General features: G+C 45.0%; 1 protein-coding gene across 3 annotated transcripts in view; it reads right to left on the bottom strand.

Moving 5' to 3' along the window:
* Nucleotides 1–555: 555 nt before the first annotated feature.
* LOC120896814 overlaps nt 556–15,619 on the bottom strand; it is a 99,747-nt gene continuing 84,683 nt past the window's right edge. For all 3 annotated transcript variants that reach the window (XM_040301269.1, XM_040301268.1, XM_040301267.1), the window contains 3 exons: nt 10,598–10,704; nt 10,344–10,497; nt 556–2,864 (listed from right to left, as the gene is read on the bottom strand). In XM_040301269.1, coding sequence (XP_040157203.1) covers nt 1,226–2,864; nt 10,344–10,497; nt 10,598–10,704 — 1,900 coding nt within the window. In that variant the 3' untranslated portion in view covers nt 556–1,225. The remainder of the gene's footprint in view (nt 2,865–10,343; nt 10,498–10,597; nt 10,705–15,619) is intronic.

The raw sequence follows: 15,619 nt of genomic DNA, 5'->3' as shown, positions 1-15,619 counted from the left end.
GCATTGAAACGTGCGTTCAATTATCTGTACGTCAGCCCTACGTCAGTCTGGAATTGTTAGTAGGGCCGCTGTTCAATAGGTAGCTGCCACCATCAATTTGATATTTGTCTCGTATATCTATATTCCGAGGTTCTCTACTGCCTGTTCCATCCCTTCGTAAGCTTCAGATACACAGGAGAGCCACAGAGCAATGCTTTTTATATCATCACCGTAAGGATGTGGGTTGTCTTATAGAAGATGTTTTCCGAAGTTTGTACCATTGCGTCAAATTAAATAAAATAAAATAAAGATAATGGCAAAAGATATTACTTCTTCGTGCAAAAACAAAAGTAATTGGCTAACAAGTACATTCTGTGTGGCAATCTAAAAGGCGACCAAACCTGTTCAAAATGCTGGCTCATCATTATCAAAACAAATTGTTGATCTCTTTTAAGATTCGATTCGATCATCTGGTAATTACGTACAAACCAAATTATGAGCAAATGTAAATTTTCTTTCTTACAAATAAATTGACCAACGAATGGAAAATAAAAAGAAACTATTTTGCATTGTTTTCTCATTTGTCTCATTCATTCCATTATATCATAGGTATAACAAAACTTAATCACTAAGAAAAGGAAGTGCACTATTTGATATCGCCACGTATCGGGTATTCGTATCGTATAGAATACTTTTGTAACTAATCTAACCATTCGGACGGATGACATCGGACGGAAGTCAAGCGTAAGCCTACCCTTAGTACGGTACGGGCTATGCGAGTTTATTCACATTAAACACAACAACATTATGCTTTGTATGTACAGAATCAACAAATATGCGCATTCCCTACATCGGCTTTTGCTTCGAAGAGTTACTTCAACAGGGAAAATAAATATTGTCCAACGTTAAAATGAACTATCCACAAACACAGTTGATATCCATTGCGACTAACAAGCGAATTGTATTTGCCTTTTTAAAATAAATTAACCATACGTACAATGCACATAAACGCCAGCAATGGTAGGAAATGCTCTCTCCATCGATGCGCTTGAAACCTTTGCTAATAACAAATACTGATGCGGAAGATGTACAGTTCGTTCGAACGTGCTACTCATTAATTAATAAAAATCCTTACATAAGAGTAGTGCATACGCGTTGGGAAATAAATAAATTAAACGCCTATCCCGTAATACCCTTCCCACGGCTGACTGCTTTGAAGTGTAGGCTAGCTAGCTGTGATCGTGGGTCAGTGAGATCTTCGCTGATCCTGATGGTCGTCCAGAGGCTTTCGTTCCACTCCCGAACCACTTCCCGGTGATGCGGATGCCGTCGTCGATCCTGCCGCACCATCCAGTGCCAACAGCCGATGGTCCGATGGCCAAGGAGGGGGAGGTATTTGCAGCGGCACAGGCATAGGTAAGGCTAGTCCGGGGATCGGTAACCCTTCCTGCGTGAGACAGCTGGAAGGAAGCACACAGCCCATGTTTCCCGCTGCCGAACTGACATGGCTACTGTTAGCGGACAGACAGGAAATTGAGGATGTGCCAGAGCCTGCCGTCTGCGATACTGCATTGCTGGTCACTGGCACGAGCGTGCTGCCTGTGCAGTCGGTTGCGATCGGTACAAACTGTTCCGGCATCCAGTCAAAGGAGAACGTAGTTGCCGTCGGATAACCGCCAGTGTGATGCTGATGCGGCGCACTGGTCGGCGTTGGAGGTGTTGTAGTCATGTACGGGGACAGCTCTTGGTGCGTGATGTCTGGCACCTTCTGGGCGGTAGTATCCGACCACGGTGGACTTGGGTTCCATTGTTCCATGAAGTCAGTTGGTTCGTTGGAGAGATTCGACACCGTGGTGGGAAGGAGCGCGGATTTGGAGTGTAACCGCCCGATGGAAGTGCGGCTGCCTAATAGCATCGTCTGCAACCCCACTCCACCACCACCTCCACCACCTTGCCCGCTACCATTTCCGAGGGATCCTCCACCATCGATAGAGCTGCTCAGGTGATTGAGCCCATTAGCAACACCTCCCGTCCCGGCGTTGTCTTGCTGATGTAATGCCGCAGAGTTGGTCTGTAGCTCTATCGCGGAAACTTCGGTCGACTCAGATTGTCCATTTTCCGGGATGTAGATTGGTTCTAGCCGGTTAATGTTTCGTTTCTTCGCTGGTGGTGTCCCATTATGACGGTCACTTGCACTCCCACCGCTCGATTGATGACTGTTGGGAGTTCCATTCCCACTGGATCCGTTGCCACTTGCGCCCTGGTCGCTGTTAGAAGAATTCCCTGCACCACCACCACCACCGCCTCCATTGTGACATCGGATGTGCGGTGTCACTTGCACGACCGGAATGGGAATCGCTACCGGATTGCCAATGACCGGTGGTGCCGATGTCGGTGGAGTGGGATGTCCTCCGCTATAGTCTACCGGTTGGCCGGTGGAGTCCAACCGAAAGCCGTATGCCGCCCGATTTCCATACTCGTCGCCACCCGTCGACAATCCGGCGCCATTGTTTACGGCCTGCTGGTGATGGTGTGCGTGCAGCATCGGAGTGACCGAACCGCCATTGTGATGCTGCCCGGAAGGTGAATGATACCCGTAGACAGCGGGAACGTGATGATGCGAATGGTGTGGTGTTGTGTACGGCCCGTGGCCGGTGGCCGTCAGCGTTCCGCCCGACGTTCCGGATGCCATGGCTACCCCACCGCCCGACGTTCCCGCACCGCTCGGTGAAAGGTTGTGGCCGGTCGCGCTCGGCTGATAGTACGGTGCGGTCGGTGGTATCCTGGTGGCACCTTCGAACGGTATGCCGAACTGCATCTTCGACTGAACGGTGTAGTAGTGATAAAGCCACGAGTTGGACAGCATTACGGATGCTTCACGATCGCTGAAACGACAAGCGGGTATATGCGTGTAAGTCAACAAAAAAAAAAATCGTCGCATAGTAGGCGGTAACAGGAAGACTGTACGAAAAGGACGCGGTAAACTGCCCTTATTCCCACACTTTTACGCAGGATGGCTGGCTCCCTGACGGGGTTCATTCGCCCCGTTTTGCTCGAGCAAAACTTTGGATGATCACACATAAAATAAATTGTCCATTGTCAGTATTGTCTCAACTGCGAGAGACTGTTCTGTTCCTTCTGTTCTGCCCATTCCAACGGGCGACCTAAAATGTCCCAAACTCAAGCCCTGCGCACCAGACAGTCCAGGCGTGTTCGGGTTGGAAGGGCAAAGGAAGAAGCAATACGCGCACGCGTGTGCAATATGATTTTTGTGTGCGAGTGTGTAGCCGTACCGTTTAAGGTGATCCGCTTCCTTGCGGGCGCGCGCCCTCACTCGTCCACAAAACTCAGCAAATAAGCGCAACCGTGATTCGTGATTGTTGTTCCCCGGCAGCCGGTTCCCCGCGCACGGGGCATTTGTTCTGCTTTATTTGCAGCATTCCCATTGCATTTTCTGCACAGTATCTTGGTTTCACTGGGTTTTTTTTGTGGCGGAAAAGGCTGTCTATGGGAATCGCCAATAAACGTAACCTTTCGACCTGTCGCAGGACGGTCGCCGCTTATCCAGTCGAATGTTGGGGGATGTGTGTATGTTTTTGTTTGAGGTTTGGTAAAAATAAATTGAAAAAAAAACAAAAGGTTTGTATGCAAATTTTTGCGTCCCTGTGGTTTGTGTCGTAAGAAATCGGCAGATCGACTCATAGTCCTCCAGATAGAACTGTAGCTGCTCGTAAATCATTTTCAGTTTCGATTTGGGCCGCCCAAAAGAAAGACTGGCTTAAAGTACTTTACCTTTGTGGAGAATTGTGTACAATCTGTTCATATGAGATGCTTTTTGGGAGGAACCTTAAATACGCAGATCAAGCAACATAATATGCTTTGAGTGTTTTCTAGGACGTACGGATTGAAAATTATCTAGAAATCAATAAGTTTCCTATATCATTGTAATTTTACTCAATAGTTTGTATAGTTTGTAACGTTCAAAGATAATCTTTTAAATAATTTAAAACAATAATTATATTTTCCCACCGATCGGTTTGCGTTGTAAACTACGCTCGCATGCTTAAAACTCCTGTTGCTGGTTGCGAATGCGCACTTGCACCTAGCGCCTGGTACCGGTCATCTCGTACGATACATACGGCCGCTAACGTACGATGCACTGCGAACATTGCTTAATGTGCCTTAAGTACCTGCTTTTGGCAATAAATCTTACGGTCGGAGTTTACTTTACTTTGGTGGCTCCACTCTGTACCGTTTCGCCTCTAGCTTTCCAACGTGTCGTTTTGCCTCTCCCAAGCATCACCTCGTACGATGCGTAATGGAAACGGAAAGTTATTCGTCCAGCTGCGTGCTGTAATTATAAAGTCTCTGTGTGTGTGTATGTGTGTGTTTGGGAGTTTTTTTAAATCAAACTAGAAGGCGCATAAACGGCCTTAGGATGCTTTGAAGTGTTGCCATTTTTTGCCGCTTAAATTGCAAGCGTTCTATTTTCAGGCTAAGATTGATACGGTCCGGTACAAACTCGCGACCGATAGCTCAAACTCGCAAAGCAATTCACTAGGGGCTTGCAAACAGGCTGCCTGCAAGGATGAGTAATTTTGTGTTTCATCCATTCCGGAGTGAGATTAAATGCAAACACCCCCCCCCCCGCTTTCCTGGGACCTGGTCGCTGCAAAGTGCAATAATTCAAATCATTGATCCGCAAGCATGGCAGCGTACCTGACTTCTGCCCAGCTGAAGTGGTTCCACTTACCCTTGTTCCATTCTCTTCCTTCCCTTCGTTCCTTCCGATTCCGTTCATGCCATCCCAACGTTGGCTTCGGCGAACGTGAGAAATTTTCCGAACCATAATTATGTCAGTTTTTTCCGCTGTGGCGCGAGAAGCCGCGACCGGTCCGTCAGTGATAAGGCTGTAAATTTGCTCGCCTCGCAATTGTCGGAACGGCGGGGACGAACGGCATGGAAATAGCGCCACAAATGCGGGACGCTGCAACATGCATACATATCTGTCTGCTGTATCAAAAGAAGCAGTTTTTAGAAGAAGTCTACCCCAACACCCCAACCAGCACCTGGCCAAAGAGGGGCGTGTGACGTGAGGGTCTTTCGATACAAAACAAATATATCCCACTCGGGTCTCACGTGGTTCGATTGATCCTGCCGTAGTAATGGGGAATAGAAATTAGAGCAGCCTTAAACATGGATCGTTCATGGAGTTTTTTTTTTTAATACCAAGTGTAAACTGCACGTAACAGCAGCACTGGTTGAACCTGGTGAGCACGTTTGCTATCAAACTGCACACCAATTCATCATTGCATTTGGCGCATCGGCATTTGGTAGGATTCGGTGAACTTTCTAAGATTCTTCCGTTTGCGCAAACCCGTTCGTTCGTGCTGTAGCTCATTTGTGATGCACCAAAGCAATTTGACTGGCTGGCTTAGGAATGGGTTTTTGGAAAGCAAAATTGATCGAAACCGCATTACTTGAGCGAAGGAAACTGTAATGATGTACACTTTGTTTCATACTTTCCTTGATAAGCAATGAGCAGCAGGTCAATGGTAAGTGAAGGAAATGAACGCTTTTTCTGAAATGTGATCTGCATTGAATGTTTAACAAGTTCCTTTACAAGGAACTCATTAACCCATCAAAAGCACCTTAGGATATAATTCGCTTCCAAACGACCATAATTGTGTTTGTTTAATCGCTTGTACCATTTCTAAGGCGGTAATTGAAGGCAATTTCCGATCCACTGTTGTACTGATTATAGGGCAATTTTATGTGCCATATTGCTGCAATCCAATGTTAATGAATAAAGGAAACCGATGCGAAGGCAGGAAAGGTGCTAGAAAGAGTTTTTTAAGGTTACGTGTGCAAATTGTTACCTTCTTGACAGAAGGAAGACTATAGTAGGATGCAAGGAAGGTTATAGCAAGATAGAAGCGAATGGAGAAAAACCCGGCAACGAGAGTTATTATTAAAAGATTGTCGATATGTGTCCCTTGTAGGAATGTTCGCTTTTTTCTGTTTTGCTTCTTGATGCACTGGCACTTAAATCCTGAATGCACAATGCAATGAGTAAGGTGTTGTTTTACGTTAAATGAGCATTATTTTGTGGTTTATTCTTTCATTTTAAATCCTTCTAAAGCACTTGCCCCTTCTGCTTTCGGAGCAGTTGAATAAAGCTACGAGTACCATTAAGCGCGAGTGATAGCAGCGGGCGTGTTTCGCGTTTTTAACAGCTGTATCAACCATCACCTATATTTTACGCAAAGGCGCGCGCGCGCTCGCATACACACACACACACACACACACACACACAAGAGGCATCGGGAGATAAATTGTGGCAGCGCTGTGCCCCGCAAAAAGTGATACTAAATGGATGTTCAATCCGAACGCTGCCGCAGTAGACGCAATTGAACAAGGTAGCAAGTACCGGACGACAAGGGAACCGAACCATTCCACCGTTACTAAACAGGTCGACCTCATCATTCGACGATATTTCATTCACTTACAGAGACGCGAAGCCTTTCCGGCTGTTTCGAGGGTTTTCGTTTCTTCGCCGCCTGCAGCCGCATTGAAGTCTTCCGTTCCTATCGTGTACCGATCGGAGTGCAAGTGCGCAACCCTTCTCGCTCATTTGTATTGTGGAGATGAAAAGCTTTTTTTTATTTCCACCGGCGATGCGTACGTTTGGACACTGCGCTCAAATATATTTATATTTAATAACAGTTTATTTATTGTGCTCGTTTGCGATCAGATTGTTTAAGTATTATTACCTCAAGGCCGGTCAGTGAATGAAAAAGGCTTGTGGCTAGGTTGGTGAATAAAAAGTTTGTGCCAAACAACTGTAAAAGGTTGTCCTTTCCTCTATGGTAGACTATTTGAATTGCAATTTTAAAATTTTAGTTTCAGTTGAATTATGATTTTAATAAGGATTGAAATAAAATAGAAAAAGTCCTTAGAAATGGTTTATAACCCGGGATCATTTGTTCTAACTTGTGTCTTTTATATGTGCTGCTAATCAGATAAAAGCCATTTCCCCTCTGAAAATGTTGAAACAAGTTGCAACCTTATAAGCAACCAGATTGAGTCTTACGCTGTTCCACCGTACTCGAATCTGCAAATAGACACGTTTATCGTCCGCTCCAAATATACAATCGAACGAAGGAAATACTCTTTACATACCCAGCATTCGAAGGTTCCGCCATTGAGAATCAGTACTGAGTAATGGGATAACATTATCATCATTGTTACCATTATTAGTCGAAATGAAATTGCAACACAGCAAAAGAGAACTAAATCCATGCACTGGAGACTGCACCATATGAAATCCACACGAGTATGGAGACATCCAAAAGGAAAGCATTCGACGCATCGGTTCACATGCGCTGCACAAGTCCGATACGGTCATTGTGGCCATTGGCAGCGAGCCCACCGTATCCCCAATGTCCATACGCGATCGATCGTCGATCGACCCGAACGATCGATCGATGGTACTGTGCTGGTGCTGCGGTGGGTCGCGCCCGGTGGATGTGGGCCCGGGTGGTCTAGATTATTTATGTGAGAAACATCGGTACGGTCAATACAGTTCGAGCCTTCCCGGTTCTGCTGTCCTGCGGATCACCGTTCGACCCTAAGCAGACACAAACGAAACGGTCGCAATAAAGCGATCTGGAACCGTAGAAACCTGCTTGCTTTCAATCGGTGGCCGGTTGTATAGCGTACGGTTTTATGCTAGCCAACATGACCGGGGCAGAGTTTACATATGTGACTTCGTCGGGCCCGATGGCAAACGCCAAGGAAGGATGGCACGGACGAAAAGATTGGCTAGAAGAGACGGAGAAACGCAAAGAGTAAAATATGATCAACTGCTGCTCCGTGTGACTTTGTGTTGATCAATTTCCCTTGGTTCGGTGAATACATGCTCTTGTTAATATAGCGGCAGCGCCGAACAACATTCAGCTCACCTTTTTGAACGCCAGAAAATAGCAGTTTGAAAAGGAGAGCAAAATGTAAAACAATGCAAAAGGAGAAGATGGTTTTAAGGATTTTTAAAATGATTTTTTGGTGAGAGGACCAAAATTGGAAGTGGGAACACAGTTTTGATTACTTTTTTAAATTCATAATTACAGTTATATTTTTCATTCAAGACAGTTGCTGCTTACGTAAGTCCTATGATGGTGTATTTTTTATTTATTAAAAATCAATAATTATTCAGCTGCTATGCCATTGGAGCGGTTAATTAATTACCAAGCTTTACCGACCGCTCAAGATCAATAATAAAGCCCATAAATCGAGCAGTCCGCTGCACCGAGACGATCGTTTTCGCATCTGAAGCGAAAGGAATGAAATCAATGTACGCCCACCGACACTACCGTACAGCATATGCCCATGTTGATCGATGGTAGTGGGCCACCGTTTTGGCGGATCGATGGCGTCGACGCTCGTGTGTGAATTATTTGTCTGTGGCACGACTTTATTCTGCTCTGGCGTGGCCGTGCTGCCCGCCAGACTTAGAAAACGCCCGACAGGTGCGTTTACCACAACGCCCGCCTGAACCGTGAGTTGGCAGCGTGATTTTGCCGGTTAAATAAACAACCGTTTCCAACCAAGTAGGTTCCGGGGTGACTTTCAACCACCAACCAGCAGCACCGCAATCATCTAAACGAATCGATATCGTTGTGATCGATCGAATCGGTAATTAAATTCCTGCCGTGTGTTCTTTCCCCCTTTTTTTGAACGGCAAGCGAGAAGGATACCGTCACGATATGGCTCACCGGGGTGCCTCGCAATGGTCGACAGTGTTCCGGCTAGTTTGCTCCCGACAGCTCCTTCAGACACGCGCTACTATACGGTTTCTCGTGCCGCGCTGAAAGGATTTGCGAGCCCACGATTAGCGTCAAACACGGGCAGGCATGCGGGTAATTATGTTGTTATGAGCGGCTGGGCACTCTCTCAGTAATGAAGTGATTTTCGGGACGCAGGGCAAAGCCGGTCGGCAAAACACTGTTATTCATACGAGAACTGTTTACTTTCTCCACTAGTCTCTATTTTCTAGTAATCAGCTATCAATTCGATAGTTTCTTACTAGCTTCATTCAGACATTTGGTATTGATAGATCCTACGATTTGACACATCCAAAATGATAATTTGAATTGCACACTTTAACGCAACAATATTGTAAGAGAATTGCGTTCTGGTACTCGCAAGAAGTTGTATATTTGAACCTACTCGCTAACCAACCCAGTGCAGTCATAAAATAGCTCACATTACAGTAATGGGCAAACACTTTATTAACTGGCGGGTTCTAAAAGCCTACGCAGATCGCTGATAAGGCCAGATCCGTTCGTTGGCTGCAGATGGAACGTACCGATAACCATAAATCCGTTCGGTTACGTCAAAATCAGCAAACCCACTCTGGCCGGCCCCAGGTAGGTCCGGCCCTGGGCGATCACTATCGGGCTGGCAGCTTAGCTCCGTCAGCTCATTGCGGGTTTTTCGGTCGCGTTGATTCTCAGCTGTCCAGACGGAGAGAGAGCGATATCTGGCATGAATTCAGACCTGAGATCGTCAAAGTGGGGCTCCCGCTTCAATCTCGCATGTTGCCCGTTGACAGCAACATATTACCGACAACGACAACGCCGATGGCGGCCGCTCATCGTACCGCCGATTGCAATCGCGACTTCACCGCGGACGATATTTAGCATTTGCTGCAATAATTTCATCATTTCCTACGGCCTGTAAATCTGCTCCGGAGCTCCGGAAATGTGTTCAAGAACGCTGCACATTCATGCACCCGCGAATGCGGAACATTGAGCGTCGCAATACGTTCCCCTTTATCAAGGGAGACTTGTGCGCGACCGCAGACGACAAACCCGAACAAATTTCGTACAGCTCGTCATTTGGTGGGGTCCGGTGGTATGCCATTTTTGTTTTTGTCGTAGCTTGTTTGTTCTGGTCGCTCGCGTACGATTAAATGCCCAAACGAATAGCTCATGTGCTTACGTCGTAAAACTGTTTGCCGTGGCGAATTGATTCTCGTTTCCCGATAATGATCGAATGTCGATCGGTCGAATGTTCAGTCCATCAGATTGATCGACGATTGCGCCGGGAGAGGCGTGCTGCTTGGGTGGGTGATGTTTGTTTTCCACTCCACCCATCCCATTCCAACTGTAGGCCAACGGTGGTGGCACTGCGGAATGTGTGAGACCTCCCGTTCGCTTTGCAGTTGGGGTGGTTGAAAATGTGATTTTACAGCAAAACTCACCAGTGCTAACCAGTCCCTTTTGGTCCGGGCGAGTGATCCAAGCGACAACAACAGGGACAATGTATGCAAAAATGACATCAACAAATCAGCAATGGCTTACCTTAACACCTGATTAGTGCACACGATCACCGACTGTTGGTTGGAGTCTTGACCGTCACGTACTTGTAGCACCACGTGCACCCACAGGAAGTCGCTCTGACGGCGTTGCATTCGCACTAGTAGAATGCAAGATCGATCCTGCTCCGATTGGGTTACTAGAAGAGAGGCAAGAAGGAGAGATAGAGAAGGACATGAAAATGTTGTTATTTTATGAAGTTTTTAAATTATGTTAACTATTTCATTGATTGAACTTACTCAGCCTATGTTTGCTTTGAGCTTCGCGTGTTGATTCCCAGTGTAGCAGTTGGTACCACGACACTCCTTGAAGTTCACTTCGGCTGTAGCCAAGATGAAATTCTCCACTAGAAAAAAAAAAATGAAAACCACATTGCAAGCGTGAATGTAAATATCTTCAAATATTCAGTTATAAGTTATCAATAAATAAAGAAAAACAATCAAACAATATAGTAAAAAAAGTTATAAAATATGATGTAATTGTATGATTTCTAATTCATAACACAACAGTAATAACGAAAATTAATTCCATTCTGCAATCCACGTGATTTCAAAGAATACCATCCGGCTCACAGTGAAATTGCACCTTCCACCTGAAATCGACAAACCATCATCGAAATTAATGGAATACGATGAGTCTCGGCCGTCGGCAAGTGTGCGGCAAAAGCGCGACCATTTCTGTCCGATATTGACAGCCGACAACCGTGAACATATGTTTGCCGCGATGCTGCTGGCGGGTAAACATAAAAAAGTCGTCCATGACAGATGCAATTGGCAAAGGAAAGAACGATTGGGAAGGGGGAGAAATAGAGAGAGAGAGAGAGAGAGAGAGAGAGAGAGAGAGAGAGCGAGCGGGGAAGAGATTGGAAGTGGCATCTACTGCGATTGAACCGTACATCGGTCAGCGCCCGGTGCCCGAAGGGTTAATTCTCTTGGGATCTGTACCGCGACGCAGGAGAACACACAGACAAAACGACAGAAATCAATTAAATCGATTAATCGTATTGTTTTTCGTGTGTCGTTCCACCACACACATTCACCGTCGCCCCGCACACCAACTGTCCACGACGCCTTACCACCGGCACATACTAAGATCTAGAGTGAACAGAAACGAAAGCAAAAAAAATCGATGATGCTGGCGATCGATCGATCGAATCTTTGGGCTGCGCGAGAGCAGAATGCGGGGCTGCCCTCGGAGTGCAAGGCAGCACTTCGGCGGGTGAAGCGCTATTGCTAGAAAGATGGTATGCCCGTTCGGAACTCGGTCGGTTCATATCAAAAGGGTTTCTGAAATTTATCTTTCACCACCAGTGCGGATCAGCCACCCCCAAAGTCAACTGGACTGATCGACTGATAGCTGGGAGTGGAAGTGGGCAGGCAGCTGGCGAAGACCGAAATGGCGAAGGCGGTATGCGCGTGCGACCGTCTTTTATCACAGCCGATTTCGATCCGGCAAATGTGAGTGTGTGTGTATGACCCGGGGATGTAAGAGCACAGGCGCGCTTGACTGCACTCGCCTGCCCTTCGCCGGTGATGGCCGGAGGTAACGTTATGAATCGATTAGTCAAAGTGATGCTGTTGTATTGATTTCGATGCCGGTTCCGATGCGATCGAGGAAAGTATGGATTTCTCCAGGGATGCAATAATGCGGCAAGGTAGCATCGGTCATTGGTGGCCTCACTAGAACGGATGCCACGTGCCAATGACAGTACTATCTATTTGTGATTCCATATATATTACAAAAAAGACAAAATTAAAACGACAAAGCATCCAACCAAAAACTTTTACCACATTTCTTACTTACATACGAACGGATTGAACAGTCAGAATCGAAACGAACGGCAATCGATCGTATCGACAATGTATCGACGAGGTCCGCATAATGAATATTCGTTCGCATTAATATAACCTTTTTTAATATTCTGGCCTCCAGAAATTAACCTTTTCAACCTATTTTACAGATCGCTTTACATCTGCAATTGATAACTTATTTAATCGCTCTGTGCCGCACGAATACGAATGCCATCATTGCACTGGCGTTCCCTTATCCCTCCAGGATATGGCAACACCTCTTCACTGCATTGGAAGTGCTGCCAATATCTATCTTTTGAGGCAATATTTGTAAAGCAGAAAAGATTATTGCTTTAAATACAATGTTCTGAATTGAGTTCAGACAGGAAAAAGACTACTTAACCTATTCAATGACCTTACTTCATTATAGTCACATGCTCGATTAAGCGAAAAATCTGAGTAAACCGTTGTACTGCTTGGTTAATGGAAAATATAATAAAAATAATAAACATTCTATACATGTTGGAGTTTTCATGACTTTTAATGTTACCGAGACTATCTCAAAGTCAATATCAAAACTGAAAAAGAGGTCCTATTCTTAATCCTCGGTTAGGGCTCTAGTTTCTTCGGAAATATCATTTTACAAATCACTGTTATGGATTTTTCTGGACTCAAAAATTCGTGTATTTTTATAACTATGATGATGAGTAGTTGAAAACTATGTCGATTTTGTATATTTCACCTAAAATTCACTCAACACCAAAATACTATCTATGTTAAACCGTTCGCAATCTGCAGACGCTTATAATTTCGGTTGTGCTATAAAACAAAAAAAAAACATTATCAAGAAAACTAAAATAAACCCAAAAACAAAACAAAAAAACACACGCACTCGTCGCCAGATCCATTTACCCGGCACGCCGTGGGATTTAATTCCATCGCCGGTTGATTAATGGTGGCGTTAAAATGAAACAAGATCGGCATCGGCAAGACCATCGCACGTAAACCGGTGGAGGGATTTGCCGTGTATACCATCACCCTTTATGCGCTCCTGCCGCCACACCAATTTCGGGATGGTCGAGAAAGTGTAAGTATTATTAACAGCGGGTCTACATGTATGATAAAAATTTAATACCTTTATGTTCTGTTAGGAATATAACAGACAAGAGAGAAAGGGAGGGAGAGGGAGAGAGAGTAAATGGAAGAGAACAATAAAAGCGCCGAATATTGCGTGTTGTTTACGGAAAAAGCCATTTAGTTGCCATCGTTTATGTGGCGTGTTTTTGATGATGTTTGATTTAAGTGACAAATTAACGATGGGTCAAAATATTGGTCAAGGACTTAAGGTTTCAATTAGCCTTATTGATGACATTATTTTGGCAGGGATTATGTGCCCCTGCTTTCAGGAGACAAGCAACACGCTGGCAGCGATGTATAAAATACCAACCAAACATTCAACACCATTTTACAATATGTACTGCTCGAAACAGTCAGAAAATTTCAGAATTTTACCCACTGGAGCAATATGATAATGGCAGCAGGAAAACTCCCTGACCATCTGTTGACACGAGTCGTATTATTAGCCTCCGGACATACCGCATAGGTTATGTGCTCGGTCACGGGTTTGCGGGTGCGGCAGAAAATTGAATTCGATTGTGCGGCACCGATATCGATATCGGTTTGCGATTTTCCGATTTATCGTTGCGATCGTGTGCCTTCCTTCCCCTCCTTGGTAGCAAAGGCGTCGAATCGGTAAAAATGCCGTGCCCAACATTCGCTTCGGGCACGCAGTTGCAAGGGCGTTGAAGGGCGTGTCAGAGAAGCGGCCCCCACTAGTAATCGCAACGCGGAATCCGCGGAACCAATCGCACAACCAACATCGGTGTAATCTCTAGCTGCCCTTTTGCTGTTTCGAGTGCGATCCGCTTATCGAATGGGGACGAATAGGGGGCGAACAGGGAAAATAAAACAACAGAAAAAAACATCTTCCGTGAACACTGCTAGGTCCTTGAATTGTGCTTGCGGTGGAGGGAATTGTGGTGTATGACATATGCCAACATACGCTGCAGGCGCGCTAGTGCAGCGAAAGTAAAACCAAACAGCATGTAGAGAGTGGTAGAAATTGTTCTCTTTACATTGTGAAATCATAAGGATGAGCTGTGCAAGCCTTTCCGTGACCATCGAAAAAGTTGCACAAATCGTCCAAATGGATTTCCTCCATTGACCTTGATTGTATTCGTGTTCTTCTGGAGGCGTTATGCTGTACTTCAGTCCCCAAAATAGAATTTTTCCTTGTAGCAGCATGCAACGCGGTCTGTGACTGTGCTAGTTAATTTCTCAAATGTTAATGGTCTTGATTTTTTTTTCGATCAGCTTACGGTTTAGCGAATGGTCACTTAAGATTCTAGTCTAGCTCTCTCTCTCTCTTTCCTTTTGTCTCCACTTTTCAAGTTCTTGTTCATTTTCAATTTCTTTCTCTCTTTAGCTGTCTTACCAATCTTAGGGAAAACATATGGTACCGGTAAATTTGCTAATCGCTTGTTTGAAGTTGTCAAAATAACCTTTTCCCCCCGTCGCTGTAAACACCATACCCCAATGTCCTGTTCCACCTTGTGGCGCCTAATCCAGCCAACGACCTCACGTCGTAGACAACCTAATCCTCTGCTGGAAAGAAGCACACAGTTACCCACTCACTTGAAGCAAACAAACGTAGATGCTCAGATCTCGGACGCGGATGGTGGTCGAAGTAAAACATTCGTTTTCTAGAGCTCCCACAAGTATATTGTATAGTATCTCGCTCGTCTCTTTTGCGGTTACCTTAAGTGTGTTTAGTTTTGAGACTTTTGTTTTGTTACAAAGACGAACCTTGTCCCGTCTAGCACTGGTGACCCGGTGTTGCGAAGATGGGACGCGCATGGCAGATGATTAATCACTCATTTTAATTTTTATCAATCACATTTTTCATTTCGAATCTTCTGTCGGTGACTCCGGCCGGACAATTCAAGGCGCAGGGGAAAGACTAGAAGAGGTGAAACCAAAAGCTTTGGCATGTGCCGGAATAAAAAGAGACGTTCCAAGCAAGAAGTAAGGGCGCGGAAAGGAAGACGATAGTACCTAAATGAAATTGTTCAAAACAAGCCTTCAATTAGCTAAATGGAAAACACCACGTGGCGCCCAGTTCTGTTGTATCGTAAGATCCAAAATTAGCGGGAAAAGATTAATGATGCTTTTCAGAAGTTTTCTTTAATTTTTCTGTTTTTATGCTTTCTGTACCTCATTTAAATGTATGAAATTAATATAAAAATGTTCCTAAAATTACACTAAATAGTTTATACATAAGATTTATAGCTTCCTTAATGAACATATATGTAGAGCCGTTATTTGCTGTATTTACGTTTATGAACATAAACGGAAATCATTATTACAAGCAATCGAATGTAAAACATTAAGCTTTTTACACACTATAAACCA

Source organism: Anopheles arabiensis, chromosome 2 (assembly GCF_016920715.1).
Source record: "Anopheles arabiensis isolate DONGOLA chromosome 2, AaraD3, whole genome shotgun sequence".
In the NCBI taxonomy this organism is placed as follows: domain Eukaryota; kingdom Metazoa; phylum Arthropoda; class Insecta; order Diptera; family Culicidae; genus Anopheles; species Anopheles arabiensis.
The sequence above is the reverse complement of the archived record's forward strand: the minus strand, read 5'-3'. Positions and strand labels throughout refer to the sequence as shown.